Below are 15856 nucleotides of genomic sequence, written 5' to 3' on the forward strand. Positions count from 1 at the left end.
AGGAGGGGGTGAGGGGGGCTATGTAGAGAGTGGATCAGGTGGCATATGGGGCAGGAACAGCCCTGTTCTTGCACAGTGGTGACAATACCTGGTAGACCTGTGAAGGAAATACATTTTAGTAGCCTTTCATCAGTGATAAGTATTTTCAATGTCTGCCTCTGTCTGCATTTACCTTTTTTTTGCATGAATTCAGTAAGGAAGTTGACCTGGGGGATGCATAGCACTAGCTGTGAATCTGTAACAGGGCAGTCATACTCAAATATCTGCTGAAGCAGAGATCACCCATTCAAGCATTTGTACATGTGGCACAGGTAATGCGTGTGGGATAAAGATGACCGCAATACCAGCTATTAATCCAGGTAGAAATAGATTAGATGATTAGCAGGTATATTGATAAACGTGGATGGAGGATCAATGCAGATCACTGCTATTGGTGTGTGTGTAGTCTTATGATCACATTAACAAGCCCCAGGCATACTGGAAGTAATCTGGCCACAGGGTCTTAGGGGCTGAACAGCCAAGTCTCTTACCATTGGACATTGGCCCTGTTGCCAGGTGATGTGCCGAGCGGAATGGTCTGTCTGTGCTTCACATCTGGCTCACATAGATAGTCATGCGTTTTAGGCTCCTATTTACTAATGTCCGCATTTGTAACATCATCCCTTTCAATCCTTGTCACAAAGACAATGATTGAAAGTTTGTGTGTATTTACTAAAAAACTTCAGCAGGAACAGCAGTCACAGAAAACTGCTGTTCCTTTGAACTCAAAACTTACCTTTTCACTCCCTCTTCACTTTCATAGAAGAATGCGATCATCTGCCTCCTCCTTCTCACTCCAGTGTGTATGCGCCGGCTGAAATGTTTGGGGCTTGCGCACAAACATTTTTGAGAACCCGTTGCTGCATGATAGAAGAAGGGATCACATGATCCCTCCACACATGCGCTGTGATGCTCTGCTCTTTGGAGCAGAGCTGAACAAAGATGGAAATTTTCACATACGGAAATCATGAAGAAGTTCTGAAAATTTCGCATTTTTCGGAACTTGGTAAATTGCGTTAGGGAGCAGTCCCCATACACTTTTATTGGGACTGCACTGGAAAATGAACATAAATGCAAAGCAGCGATGCAATGTTCATAAATTTCAACTATCCTTACATTTGCGGTGGATTCCCGAAAATTGCCGTTTTTGGGAATTTTACATGGAAAAATTGCTTAAATAGGCCCCTTAGAGAGCTTATTCAAAATAGTTTGTAGTACTACAAGAATCAGCCTCTAGAGGGCACATATAGACTGCCAGAATAGCTGTTGTCCACCATACTATTACTTGCTTCATACCAGGGATTTTTTAATATTTAGTCCCATATGATGGTAAATGGTTGTCAAGTGCCCCCTAAAGTGAATTTATTTATGCTAAATATATATTAATAGGTGTCAATTTATTCAAAGTACCACCACGTCATGCTTTATTCGTGTTCAATATTTTAAAAAGGTTCCTTGTGATTAGTTATGTATCATCATCATCATTTATTTATATAGCGCCACTAATTCCACAGCGCTGTACAGAGAACTCACGCACATAAGTCCCTGCCCCTTTGGGGCTTACAGTCTAAATTCTCTAACACACACACACACCCACACACACACACTCACACACGGGTCAATTTTGGTAGCAGCCAATTAACCTACTAGAATGTTTTTGGAGTGTGGGAGGAAACCGGAGCACCCGGAGGAAACCTACACATGTATATCTTTTATTCTTTACTAACACATGTCATGTTATGTTGAGATATTTGTGTAACAGACTGACATACCCCTTAAATCCATCTTAGATATTACTAATACCCCAAGTACCACATTTTAAGATCCTAATAAATGAACAAAGTTCCTTCAACAGTGTGAGAGCTCAATTCTATAAATAATGATGACAAGAACTGTTGTTTAAGGCTTGTGCTTTAAGTACAACTAGTATAGACAGCATTGGATGACTTTTGGAATTGTTTTGCAAATCTTAGCACACTTATGATGAGATAACCCAAGAGAGTAATATAATTTATGAGAGCATGTGAGCTGTAATCCTCTACCCATATAAACATATCTGCCTGTGACTCGAACATTTTATTACCATTGAGTATGTCGTGACTGTTACGACAACCAGTGCGGCATAAACTTATAGAACTGGTAGAAGAAGTCTTCGCCTTTAGCAGCCGCCTTTCCCGTAGAGACTGGTTATGCTCACAGGTACTCAGATGGCCCCAGGTCTTAAACTCAAAGTAGTATAAGTTTATACTCACACGGCTGCCCACAAGTACAGAAGATGACACACGGAACAGAGGCAGGCCAGCGATCTGCAGACTGGACGGAGCACCAGAGGGGATGTCAGGTAGCAGCATGGTCAGGGTCACAGGCAATGGTTCAGAATCCGGGGACAGGCAATGGATCAGGATCACAGGCAATGATTCAGAGTCTGGGCACAGGCAATATGTCAAGATCACAGGCAATGGTTCAGAATCAGGAGACAGGCAATAGGTCAATGTCACAGGCAAAGGTTCACAATCCAGCGACAGGCAAGGTCATACACAGGTAATCAGTCAAAGGTTAACTCCAACAATAACACAGGAGCAGGCTAGGCACAGAAAGGACTGAACTATAACCGGCAGGGTGGCTAAGCCCTCCCTGCCTTATAAACAGACACTGGCCAATGGGGGCAGGCATGTAATCAGCCCTAGAGGCTGTAATAATAGTGGCTACCTGGTGATTAGCACGCGTGCCCGGCTGCACCTAATGCCGTGACGCTGAACTATCTCCTAGTGACGTCCCGGTCGTCATAGCGACGGCCGGGACGCAGGTGAGAGAGTTGCGGCGCCTGAGCACCGCCTGCGGCTCGTAACAGTGACTTTATAAGGACTGCAATTTAAATATTATGTGAAGATAGATAGAAAGATAGATAGATAGATAATAGAGAAAGATGCGATAGATGATAGATAGATAGATAGATAGATAGATAGATAGATAGATAATAGAGAGATATGCGATAGATAGATAGATAGATAGATAGATAGATAGATAGATAGATAATAGAGAGAGATGCGATAGATAGATAGATAGATAGATAGATAGATAGATAGATAGATAGATAGATAGAAAGAAAGAAATATATGAGATATATAGACAGAGAGATAGATCTATAGATGTTATTTAACATGCTAATAATTGCATTAGACTTGTCTACTATATAAAGTAATTTTGTTAATGTATGTAATCTTTGTTGAATAAACTAAATGAATAAACAAATCTGACCAACCAATGGGAGAAAATCAATAGGTGAACCCAAAAGGTGCAGTATCATTGATCTGGATTATCAGAGTTTAAGGATACTTTCCCAGAGAAACCCCTATCCACAAGAAGCATGACCAGGACCTCTGATCAGGAGATACACACCCCTTGGGGGAAGGGAAATTCCTGTGCGTATGTTTGCATCATCTGGTGGGAAGAAAAGGGTGTCCTTAGCTAAATGAGAGCTAGATGAAATTGTGAACCTTGTATTGTGCCCACACATAAAAGCAATATATCAGATAATTAAATAGCACCCAAGGCCACATATGATGCAGATAAGTGCACTTATATGTGAACAAATACCCATGTAATAAAATCATTGACATACACAAATGTGACATAAGTGACAAAGACAGTCCCAATTAACTCCAGTTTCATGATTTTTGCATAAATGTTCCTGAATATAGCAGTATTTGAGAGAAAAAAATGGAAAAATTAGGTACAACCCCATTCTATGGGAGCAAAGCCAAATGTGGGAATGCAACTTATTATAGGTGGACATGCACAGCATAAAATGTGCTGCACAACCATATATAACATAACCATTGTGTGGTTAGTATATGACTGTTACTGGCCATCTATCCACCACTAGTCCTTCACAGTTCCTTATGTGGTATTTTGAATTAACAGCTTCCACTCTACAATCACAATTGTGTTTCTTGTTTTCCTCACAGGCTGGTGGAGCGTTTGTTCTTGCTATGCTCCTGATCACCAATATTGTGCTATGTGCTGTGGCTCTGACCATTTCTGTCTTTGGATGTTGGGCTGTGGGTTATGCACCTGTTCCCCAGGTAAGAGCCATCTAACATGAGCCAAGGTGATTGTAGGAAGGCTGACAGCTTCTTTGATTTGACACAATATTAGGGCTCCCATGTGTTCCATTATTCACAGGAAAGTGCCCATTTTTACACCTAAAATCTTTAACGCATAATAGGTATTTTCCAAAAATATAAACACCTAAGAACTGAATGAAAGACGAGACATTGTAATAGACTCGGATAACTGCCTTTCCTTATTTGGGACATTAAATGGAGTATGAGGTGGATTTTATGACTTGAGCACAATTCAGGTTACATGGGCACATCAGTTTTTCACTTCTATATTATGGGAGCCCTAGACATTTGGGTTAACCTTCATGTGGATGATAGATGTGGGATAATGGATGAAGGTAATCTTTGAGCTTATAAAATATTTTCTTTTGTGCACTGTCTATTGTACAAGCTCCAAGTGTTATTAGTCCAAAGCTGGACCCATTTTTACCATTAAATGTCACCTCTAGTGTCTGACTTAATATTATTTTTAGAGAACTCTACACGTGATGCGAAGAGACTCCTAAATCACACTTGGACCCTATGTGTAGTAATATGTGTAATATTTTATATATAAGTGCCATACTGGCATTTTTGTCCCCTTTTATTTAAAATACTATATAAACAACTAGAAACCAAGTTAACATGATCATTTATCATTTATCCATAATGGAAAATTTTTAAAATATGATGTGCACAAGTAGGGTTTTTGCCATTAGACTGTTACTGTAACACTGGTGCTAGCTTTAATTTAAAAAGTTGCCATGTAAGTATTGGTTGTAATAATATGGTGCACACATATGGCAAAAAGAAAATACTGTGCATAAATTTTATTTAACATTGACAAATATTTTAAAACATTATTTGATTAGATAGAATATAAGAAATCTGACAAAGATGTCTTGATTAGGAAGCTGTTTTTTGTAAAGCATACTTGTCTGTAAAAGGTATTTACCCCCTTTGAACGTTTCACATTTTACTGTTTTACAATATGGAATCATGATGGATTTATTTGAAATTTATTCCCACTAATAAACACAAAGTACTCGATAATGTATAAAAAAAAAGGAATCCAACCATTTTTCCAAATTAAGGGAAAAAAAGGTGATTGCTTTAGTACCCCCCACCCCCAAAGGTAATACTTGGTAGAACCACCTTTGGCAGCGTTTATAGCTCTGAATCTATTTGGGTAAGTGTCTATCCATTTGCACATGTAGACAATAGAATTTTCTCCCATTGATCTTGGCAAAATTACTAAAGCTCTATCAGGTTGGGTAATGATCGTTGGTGGACAACAATTTTTAAATTGTGCCACAGACAATCAATTGACTAGGTCACATCCGGATATTAACCTTTTTGGTGGTAAGTCCCTCCACGGTAGCTTTTGTTGTATGCTTCAGGTTATTGTCATGTTGGAAGACAAATCTTCTTCCAAGTCCAAACGTTCTTGTAGACTGCATTTTCCTCCAGGTTTCTCTGTTCTTTGTTCCATCCATTTTCCACTCTATGTTTTTAAGATTCCCAGTCCCTGCTGCAGAGAAGCTTTCCCTTAGCAAGATGCTGCCACCCCCGATCTTCACTGTAGGGATGAAGTTTTCGATGTGATGTGAAGTGTTAGGTTGGCGCCAAGAATAACATTTAACATTGAGGCTGAAAAGTTTAATTTTGGTCTCATCAGACCTTAGAATCTTCCTCCACATGGTCATGTCTCAGACATATCTTTGAGCAAACTGTAGCCTTGCTATGAGTTTGTTTAAACAAGAGCTTATGTGCATGCTATTGTTGGCCCATGCATATTCATTCCCATGTCTGTCATGGAAGACTGTAGCTACCTTAGAGTTCACATTGGCCTCTTATTGGCCTCCCTTACTACAGCTCTCTCTCCCAAACCCTCAGTTTTGTAGGATATAAACGCATAAATACAGATAGCATATGCTGTGAAAACACAATCCAGCTAATTACATAAAATCAAAAAATTCCGTTCTTATTATTCTCAATTAGATTGCTCCCAATATGTATAATGCAATGAACATTTCTTAAAAAATTAAAAACGAATGCTTGTATATGCATAAAAAATATCTGGATCCTTAGTACAGGGAGGGTGTCTCCAATTCACATAATATGTGATATCATATGGCCAGCTAAGTCTCTCAATGAATTCCATCTTTGAGAGAAATTCAATTTGCATAAAGAAATATGGAACCGATCAACCTTTAGTTAATAGCCAGATGCTAATAGTAAAGAGTAGATATTATGAGCCCAAGAGTAAAATTGAGAAGATTAAATAGTTCACCTTGGAGTTGGGGAATAAATCACACCTGCAGTCTCTCCGAAGTGATGCTTCGTACCTGCTCTTTACTATCTGTTGCATTTTATAATGGTGCCTTCAAACAGATGTCCAGTTAGAAACTGAAGGGCGATCTCACAGAAAAGTCCCAGATGGTTATTGAACCAGGCAGGTAAAAAACAGCCAAGAGACTTCTTCTTTGTAATAGAACAGCTAATCCAAAGTGAAAACCGACGCATTTCATCTAATGTCTATAGACTTTTTCACATCACATCACAGTTATCACATTATCTTCTCGATTTTTGTATGGTGGGCTGTATTCAAAGTCTTGGGAATATTCTTTTAATCTTTTCCTGATTGGTACTTCTCAATGTCCTTGTCCCTGATCATCTTAGAATCTTCCATTGCCTTCATTTGTAGTCTTTGCTTGAAAATGCACTAACTACATAGAAGAGGTAACAGAGACAGGTGTATTTATGCTGTAATCATTTGACACTTCTTAAATGCTCCATTAAATTATTTATTTGACTTGTGAGAAAAGTTGGTTAAATCTAGTGTGGTGATAGCTAGGGGGTAAATGCCAATGCAATCACCATTTTATGAGTTTTGTTCATAGTTTATTTGCACAAATGTTTGGGTCACATCTTTTGGGCAAATTATTGAGTACGTGTTGATTAATGGGAATACATGTCATATAAATCCATCCAGGTTCCAAGTTGTAACATAGGAAAATGTGTAAAAGACCAAGGTAGTGAATATCTTTTATAGCCACTCTAGTGTGAGCCACATGGCAAATACTGTTATGATATTATGTGAAATATCCCACCCAAAACTAGAATATGGTGATATATGTAATATAAGAACATGTAACCCACGTGCCCCCAGTCCTCCAATACGATGATACCCACAATGTTTCGAATGGACTGAGCATGAGAACCCGAGGAGGGCTTTCTTCAATCTCCTAATGCCATTGCCAAGGCCTTCTCCCATGATTTTCCATTCATCCAATTTCCTGCTCAGACCAGTAGAGTCGTCATGTGACTCTCTGGATCGGAGGATCGAGAGAGTGCATGTAAGTGACATGTACATTTTCGTACTTAACCAATACTATACCAAAACTATAAACTTTTGATATAGGACTCTAACAAAACATAACTGTGCATATTAAAATATGTATTTTCATTTTAATCAACTTGTATTTGTTTATTTATAGATGTTTTTGATAAACGACGATGCGGATACGAAGTCTCAAACACATTCTTATGTCTTTGATGGAAATGTCAATAGCACAAAGGCATAAATTCAATCTCATAAAACAAGATTGCTTTTACGAAATGAAGAATTTGTTTTCAACATAAACTGTTTAGTAATTGCACATGATTGCTGTCAGATTATATATTTCCTCAGGCACTCCCTTGCTCTGTTCGCCTATCCATATCCAATGTTTGCCCTATACTATATGTAACATAAGGTAATTGTGCTTACAAATAACCTCCCACAACGCTTTCAGCTGACAGTGATATATGCTTTTTCTCACTGGTAATAAATGTACACATGATTAATCCTTGCTCATGAGGTTCTCATAGATAATATGAACTGATGAAACATTACCTTTTTTTCAGTAGAATTATCAAAAGGAGATAATTACTGTGCCATCACCATGAACTCACAATAATACACTATATGGGCCCTCTAAGATTTCTGTTACCCTAGTAAAAAGCGAAGAAACAAAAAATATATGCAATAGTACAAGAGTACAAGCAATTAAATAAAATAATATGTGTGTATGTGTGACCATAATACACAAGGACAGAACTTCTATATGAGTAGGGCTTGTAGCTGCTGTGATGCCTTCAGCTGTGGTGAGCCCCCCCCCCCCCCCCCCCCCGAGCCCCCCCCACCCCACCCATTTCAAAGTACCATACAGCATCAGTGGGTTTGTAGATCAAAGCTCCATCTAGTTATTAGGTTGTGACTGCTGTCATGGTACCCAAAGGAATCCAGTGATTGGTTATCAGTGTATGATACTTTCTATTGGTTACTATGACACCAGTCACAAGCTGATCAGTAGGAGAAACTTCCATAAGTCAAAGGGGGTGAGGAAGTGCCTTTTTCATGTGCATGAGGGCTCTTGAAATATTTTTCTATGGGCCCCACAAATATCTAGCCACGCCCTGTATATACAAATCAAGTATATTAATTATACAGATAACATTTGTATTAGATGGTAGACATTGACCTTGAAGACCTAGTGGATCATTTGTAAGACCTGAAGGATTTTCATTCTGCACTTTATGAATCTAATTTAATACCTATTTCAAGTAAATTAATAACTGATTCTACTGTAAGAATAAAACACATTGGGCTAGATTTACTAAGCTGCGGTTTGAAAAAGTGGGGATGTTGCCTATAGCAACCAATCAGATTCTAGCTTTCATTTATTTAGTACCTTCTAGAAAATGACAGCTAGAATCTGATTGGTTGCTATAGGCAACATCCCCACTTTTTCAAACCCGCAGCTTAGTAAATCTAGTCCTTTGTATGCTATAGAATTGAATAAAAAATTATGAAAAAAAAAATGCAACAGTGTTCTATATTTGATACTAAAAACTGTGAGAGAAAGGGATCCTTCCACTCATATATAATAGCATATAACTTAATATAACTTCTGATTACTATTATAAATGTATGTTTCTCAATGTGGTGAAAGGTGGATACTGGACATTGTTAATAAAGGTCATCTCTGCTCAGGACCCATTTTTATTGGTTGGAAGTGAAACCTGCATGTGCTTCCTAATCCCCAAGTGTGTATATATATCAAAGTTAAAGTATGCTACCTGCTTACTAAGCGAATGCAATGTGATATGCGGCACATATAGTGAGCCAACCCATGTTTTGGCTTTGCTTCCAAAACTATCCACATGTTTGTGTGTTGGTTTTGATTTTGTCAAATACAGTCTGGTGTTTTGATTTTGGTTTTGGATTTCACAGAAAAAAAATAATTTAATGAAAACTTATTTAAACAAAATCATAAAATCACATAATATTGAGTTAGAATTTATTACTGCACTGGTGGTTAAAAATATGACAGTATCATCATATATATTCACTATTATACACTTCAGTGTCCACCTTATTAGGCACACCTTTCCAATACTGGGTTGGACCCCCCCATACCCTCAGAACAGTCTGAATTTTTCATGCCATTTATTGAACGGGGTGCTGGTCTTTAGAAATTCTGGCCATATTTACATAATCCTATTAGGCAGTTGCTGTAGATATGTTGGCTGCACCTTCATGCTGTGAATCTCCTGTTCAATCACATCCCAAAGATGTTCTATTGGATATCTGGAGACTGTGGAGGCCAATGAACTCATTATGATGGCTGTGGAACCAGCTTGAGATGATGTGTGATTTGTGACATGTGGGTTTTGCTACTGGAAGTAGCCATTAGAAGATTGGTAGACTGTGGTCTTAAAGGGATGCACATGGTCAGCAACAATACTAAGGTAGGCTGTGGCCTTTAAACAGTTGGTATTAAGGGGCATAGTTTGTGCCAACAAAACAATGCACACACCATTACAACACCACCAGCCTACACTATTGACACAAAACACGATGGATCCATGGATTCACGGTGGCCAAACCGTTAGCACTTCTGCCTCACAGCACTGGAGTCATAGGTTCAATTCCTGATCATGGTCTTATCTGTGTGGAGTTTCTTCTCCCCATGTTTGCGTGGGTTTCCTCCAGGTGCTCCGGTGTCCTCCCACATGACAAAAACTTACTAGTAGGTTAATCGGCTGCTATCAAAATTGACCTTAATCTCTCTCAGTCTGCCTGAGTGTTTGTTAGGGGACTTAGACTGTAAGCTCCAATGGGGCAGGGACTGATATGACGGAGCTATCTGTACAGAGCTGCATAATAATTTGCACTATATAAATAGCTACCATCTGCCTTCATGTCTACACTTCCTGTCATTTCTGCCTATTCCGCCGGTACCATACCATACCACTGTTGGATGCATGGTAATGCTAGGCACCAATGACTGCTTAATTGTTGGAGGCTTATGGTGCTACTTCTTAGCAGTGGCCACACACATTTCCCCCACCAACAACTTTATTTGTTATTCCTCTACTTTATGTGTCAAGTGTTCTCCACACCTCCAGATTCTAAACTCAATTGAGCAGGGCCATCTTTGCCTTCTGTTTCATGTCACTGTATGTAATTTGCTTGTGTAATGATATCTTTAATGTACTGCGCTACATATTGTGTCAGCAATTTATTAGTAGAAGGTAATAAGGATAATATTAATAATAATAATAAATGAGCCAGTTTAGATCTTTGATTAAATTGGCAGCAAGTTTTAATTTTACCCTGTGGTTAGAGATACTGGAGGTATCCAATGTGGAAAAAATTCTGGACTTGCAGATATTGGAGAAGTTACTACAAAAGATAGTCCATATGGCAAACAAATATGTGGCTATCTATGCCCGATTAAGAATGATCCATATCAAGGATGACATCAGCAATGGGCACAAAGTTCAGTGGCCAGATCACTCCTCCACATTGGAACCTCAATCTCTGCCCACATTGGAACCTCAATCTTTGCCCATCTAGACCACCACCCCTCGCACAAATAATTTGGTTCAGGTAAATTCTTCACAATACAAATTGTTGGATCAGTGTCTGTGTTTTCAGTTCGAAGAACTAGCACATTCGCAGTGAGATGCATCTTGCACTAGACAATTGGAAACCAAAATCTTTAATGGAGACTGGAACAAAGAAGAGAGGGGTCAGGATACAACAATGATCCAGACATCGAATAATGACCTTTCAGGTGGAGGTAGTAGTGACCATTAGCAAACCAACCTCAAGGAATATGTAGGAACATAAAAACAAATTTGCGGGGATCATAAGGAGGTTCAAAGTTTCTCATACGCATTCATCGTACTGGTGAGGACTGGTACGGGGGTACAGAATAGAAAAGAGAAGATGCTAAAAAGTATACATAATTTGGAAGCGCATTGAACAATTTCAAAATTAACCCGTTATAGTGATTCAATATTTTTTAAATAAATACTTGTAAAAGCATCAGATGATAATGATGTGACCAGGAGTCAGGCCACCCACCTATCATATGGCTTGAGGTCTGCCAAGCCTCAGGCATTCAGTTAATCAAGTGGCTCCAGAGGTCTGAAATACATGAGTTCAATGTCATAAGTACACCAAAAACAGGGTGACATTGGGAGCGAACAGCTGCTTTACTCAGCAGGAGAATGTAAAGTGCCAGGCTAACACTGCAGGAATCAAAAAAGTCAATAACTGTGAGTATCTTGTGGCAACCAAGGGGACCACTCTCAGCTGACAAGACACTTTGAGAATTAAGCACTACCAGGGATACTGTGATGTTTGACTTTATTACCATTTGTAAATCATTAAGATTCTCTTTTAAATAGTTCAGGATATGTTTTTTTTTTTCTTAGATAATTTTGCAAACGGGCATAAAATAACAAAGACAATAAGGGAAGGTGTAACCAATCTCTACTAAGTTGTAACCAACAATTACACTGTTAAATTAATCTGCTAAGAGAAATTCAGGGAGATAATTAAACTAGTCCATAGGGATAATGTTCAAATAAACTAATTATTATAGGGCAAGATCATCTGATTATGCTGCTAGGTTTATCAAAGACCATAAGCATGTGCAGAGTAACCACTGCCGTGGAAATTTATGAAAGTGTTCAAGCATGCTCAGTACAAACTTTTACGTCAAAATGTAGCAAGGACTATGTGTATGCTCAATGCAATCCTATATTCCACCCATATACAAAGTCTGATCACAATGTATACTGCTCCTTGAAAATATGGCTAACAGACACTGCCAGATCTTTGTTAATATGTCTTGTTAACTGACATTGCTTCTGATTTGCCGTTTGATTTCCCGTTCCTCGCTCATCTCTCTGATTGATCTTGTTCTGTTACCTGACATTGCTTCTGATTTGCCCTTTAGTGCCCAAAATCCATTCTCCAAAATAACTTTAGCTTGACTACGAAATTCCACTGCAACTATTCAATGTTCCTGTCAGTGAAATCTTCTCCTGCACAAAAGCTCACAGTAGGACACCTGTATAGCTGACAATAGGCCAACACTACTCAGGAAAGTAGACTTCTACATAATAAAGGTCTAGATAGACATTGTGTAGATGAATATTCTTTGACAGTGTTGGCCTGTATCATGTTCAGAAATACCATGGAGTAATGCATTGATTCAAATGGCTGACATATAAATAAAATTACTCAGAAGTCTACTCTCTTGAAATATGGTTAATTCTCATAATGACACCTGGGTATAGCTTAAAAAACTCCCAAATATTTCTATTTGTTTAGTGAAGAGTTCTCTGAAAACATTAGATGCTGAAGACATATGATCAAGTACTTTGGAGGCTGAAACAAGCTAGTTGGAGGAAGATGTGTTTATGTCAACATGCCATCCCATACACTGATATTATCTGGGAATCATTTTCCATGTATACCCATTATTGTCAAAGAGAACTTTCTGTCAGACTCAAATGAATCAGATGTCAAGAGGGGACAAACAGTCATCATCCCTCCTGACCAGCTCCTACAGCCAAGACTCAGCAATGGAATCTTGAGGATCATCACATCCACACCCAGAGGGCTAATATGTGAGGAGTTGAAGGTATATAAAACTGTGGACTGGAGAGTGAGAAGGGTTTGCTACACAAATGGCTGCTTGGAGTTTACAGTTCCTGCTGGCCTGGGCAATTGTGGAAAAGGAATTCAGAATTGCTGATTGAAGTACAATTGCTTCTTTTCCTTTGGACTGGATGAAGGCAAGTGTTACCAGGGCTGAACCACCAGGCTAGCCATCAGTAGGTCAGTGGAATGATCTAGTATCCATATGGTGAGAAGTGCATCCTTAGTGCTCTGGTCACCAGCAAAGCTTTTCTTACTATTGTATATGTATCTTTGTGTGCCATTTTGTTCAGTATTATTAATATATTTTACATAGTCCTGTAATGTGGTGATTTCTGTAAGCATATTATTAATAGAGATGAGCGCACTTGGATTTCCTGAATCCGAGCCCACCCGAACGTTGCCGATCCGAGTCGGATCCGAGACAGATCCGGGTATTGGCGCCAAATGAAAACTTGAAACCGAGGCTCGGAGTCATAATCCCGCTGTCGGATCTCGCGATACTTGGAACCTATAAATTCCCCGCTAGTCGCCGCCATCTTCACTCGGGCATTGATCAGGGTAGAGGGAGGGTGTGTTAGGTGGTCCTCTGTCCTGGTAGATCTCGTGCTGTGCTGTTTAGTTCTGTGCTGTGCTGTGCTCTGCTGTGTTCTGCAGTATCAGTCCAGTGGTGCTGTGTGCTGTGCTCTGTCCTTCTGAGGTCAGTGGTGCTGCTGGGTCCTGTGCTGTGTCCTGTTCAGTCCAGTGGTGCTGTGTCCTGTGCTCTGTGCTTCTAAGGGCATAGTTCTTATTTTCCCAATATTCCTAAGTGTTTAAAAAATAAAAAAAAGTTATAAAAAAAAATACAAAAAACTAATTCAAATTTTTTTTAATTACAACAAAATTTGCAAAACCAATCCTGCAGTATAAGCCCATTGGTACTGCAATATTACCAAGTTCACACATTCAGCAGTAAAAGTCGAGTGGTACTGCAATATTACAAAGTTCACACATTCAGCAGTATCAGTCCTGTGGTGTTGTGTGCTGTGCTCTGTCAATTTTGAGTTCAGTGGTGCTGCTGGGTCCTGTGCTGTGTCCTGTTCAGTCCAGTGGTGCTGTGTCCTGTGCTCTGTGCTTCTAAGGGCATAGTTATTTCCCCATTATTCCCAAGTGTTTAAAAAATGTAAAAAAAAGTTATAAAAAAAATAATTTAAAAAAAAATTAATTACAACAAAATTTGCAAAACCAATCCTGCAGTATAAGCCCATTGGTACTGCAATATTACCAAGTTCACTGATTCAGCAGTATAAGTCCAGTGGTACTGATATATTACAAAGTTCACTGACTCAGCAATATAAGTCCAGTGGTACTGCTATTACAAAGTTCACTGATTCAGCAGTATAAGTCCAGTGGTACTGCTATTACAAAGTTCACTGATTCAGCAGTAAAAGTCCAGTGGTACTGCTATTACAAAGTTCACTGATTGAGCAGTATAAGTCCAGTGGTACTTCTATTACAAAGTTCACTGATTCAGCAGTATAAGTCCAGTGGTACTGCTATTACAAAGTTCACAGATTCAGCAGTATAAGTCTAGTGGTACTGATATATTACAAAGTTCACTGATTCAGCAGTATAAGTCCAGTGGTATTGCTATTACAAAGTTCACTGATTCAGCAGTATAAGTCCAGTGGTACTGCTATTACAAAGTTCACTGATTCAGCAGTATAAGTCCAGTGGTACTGCTATTACAAAGTTCACTGATTCAGCAGTATAAGTCCAGTGATACTGATATATTACAAAGTTCACTGATTCAGCAGTATAAGTCCAGTGGTACTGCTATTGCAAAGTTCACTGATTCAGCAGTATAAGTCCAGTGGTACTGCTATTACAAAGTTCACTGATTCAGCAGTATAAGTCCAGTGATACTGCTTTTACAAAGTTCACTGATTCAGCAGTATAAGTCCAGTGGTACTGATATATTACAAAGTTCACTGATTCAGCAGTATAAGTCCAGTGGTACTGCTATTACAAAGTTCACTGATTCAGCAGTATAAGTCCAGTGGTACTCTCCTGTGCCGCATATAATTTTTAAAGGCTTTGATGAGTGTGTGTGGCTTAGGGGTACGCTCTCTTTTGCTACATATAATGGAAAACCAACATTTGGAGTATAAAGTAGGGAAAGATCAAGACCCACTTCCTCCTAATGCTGAAGCTGCTGCCACTAGTCATGACATAGACGATGAAATGCCATCCAGGTCGTCTTCCAAGCCCGATGCCCAATCTCCTAGTACAGAGCATGTAAAATCCAAAAAGCCCAAGTTCTCAAAAAGTAGCAAAAAGAGAAACTTAAAATCATCTGAGGAGAAACGTAAAGTTGGCAATATGCCATTTACGACACGTAGTGGCAAGGAACGGCTTAGGCCCTGGCCCGTGTTCATGACTAGTGGTCCAGCTTCACCCAAGGATCTAAGCCCTCCTCCTCCCCCCCCCTACAAAAAATTTAAGAGAGTTATGCTGTCAGCAACAACAACAAAACAGCAAAGAACTCTGCCTTCCAAACAGATGACGTCACAAATCCCCAAGGCGAGTCCAAGGGTGTTGTTGGTTGTGAACCCTGACCTTCCCATCACTGTACGGGAAGAGGTGACTCCATCCAGCATTTGCAGTGCGCCCTCTGCATATGCTGGAAGGATCACCCACAGTCCAGTTACAGATTTGGCTAATGAAG

The 15856-nt window shown here is 39.3% G+C and overlaps 1 protein-coding gene across 1 annotated transcript in view; it reads left to right on the plus strand.

Moving 5' to 3' along the window:
- The window catches only part of LOC142160572 (membrane-spanning 4-domains subfamily A member 4A-like), a 31546-nt gene extending 23266 nt beyond the window's left edge, over nt 1–8280 (plus strand). Inside the window, exons 6-7 of the mRNA XM_075215434.1 lie at nt 4008–4124; nt 7643–8280. Coding sequence (XP_075071535.1) covers nt 4008–4124; nt 7643–7729 — 204 coding nt within the window. The 3' untranslated portion in view covers nt 7730–8280. The remainder of the gene's footprint in view (nt 1–4007; nt 4125–7642) is intronic.
- Nucleotides 8281–15856: the final 7576 nt, after the last annotated feature.

The sequence above is a fragment of the Mixophyes fleayi genome, chromosome 6, assembly GCF_038048845.1.
Source record: "Mixophyes fleayi isolate aMixFle1 chromosome 6, aMixFle1.hap1, whole genome shotgun sequence".
In the NCBI taxonomy this organism is placed as follows: domain Eukaryota; kingdom Metazoa; phylum Chordata; class Amphibia; order Anura; family Limnodynastidae; genus Mixophyes; species Mixophyes fleayi.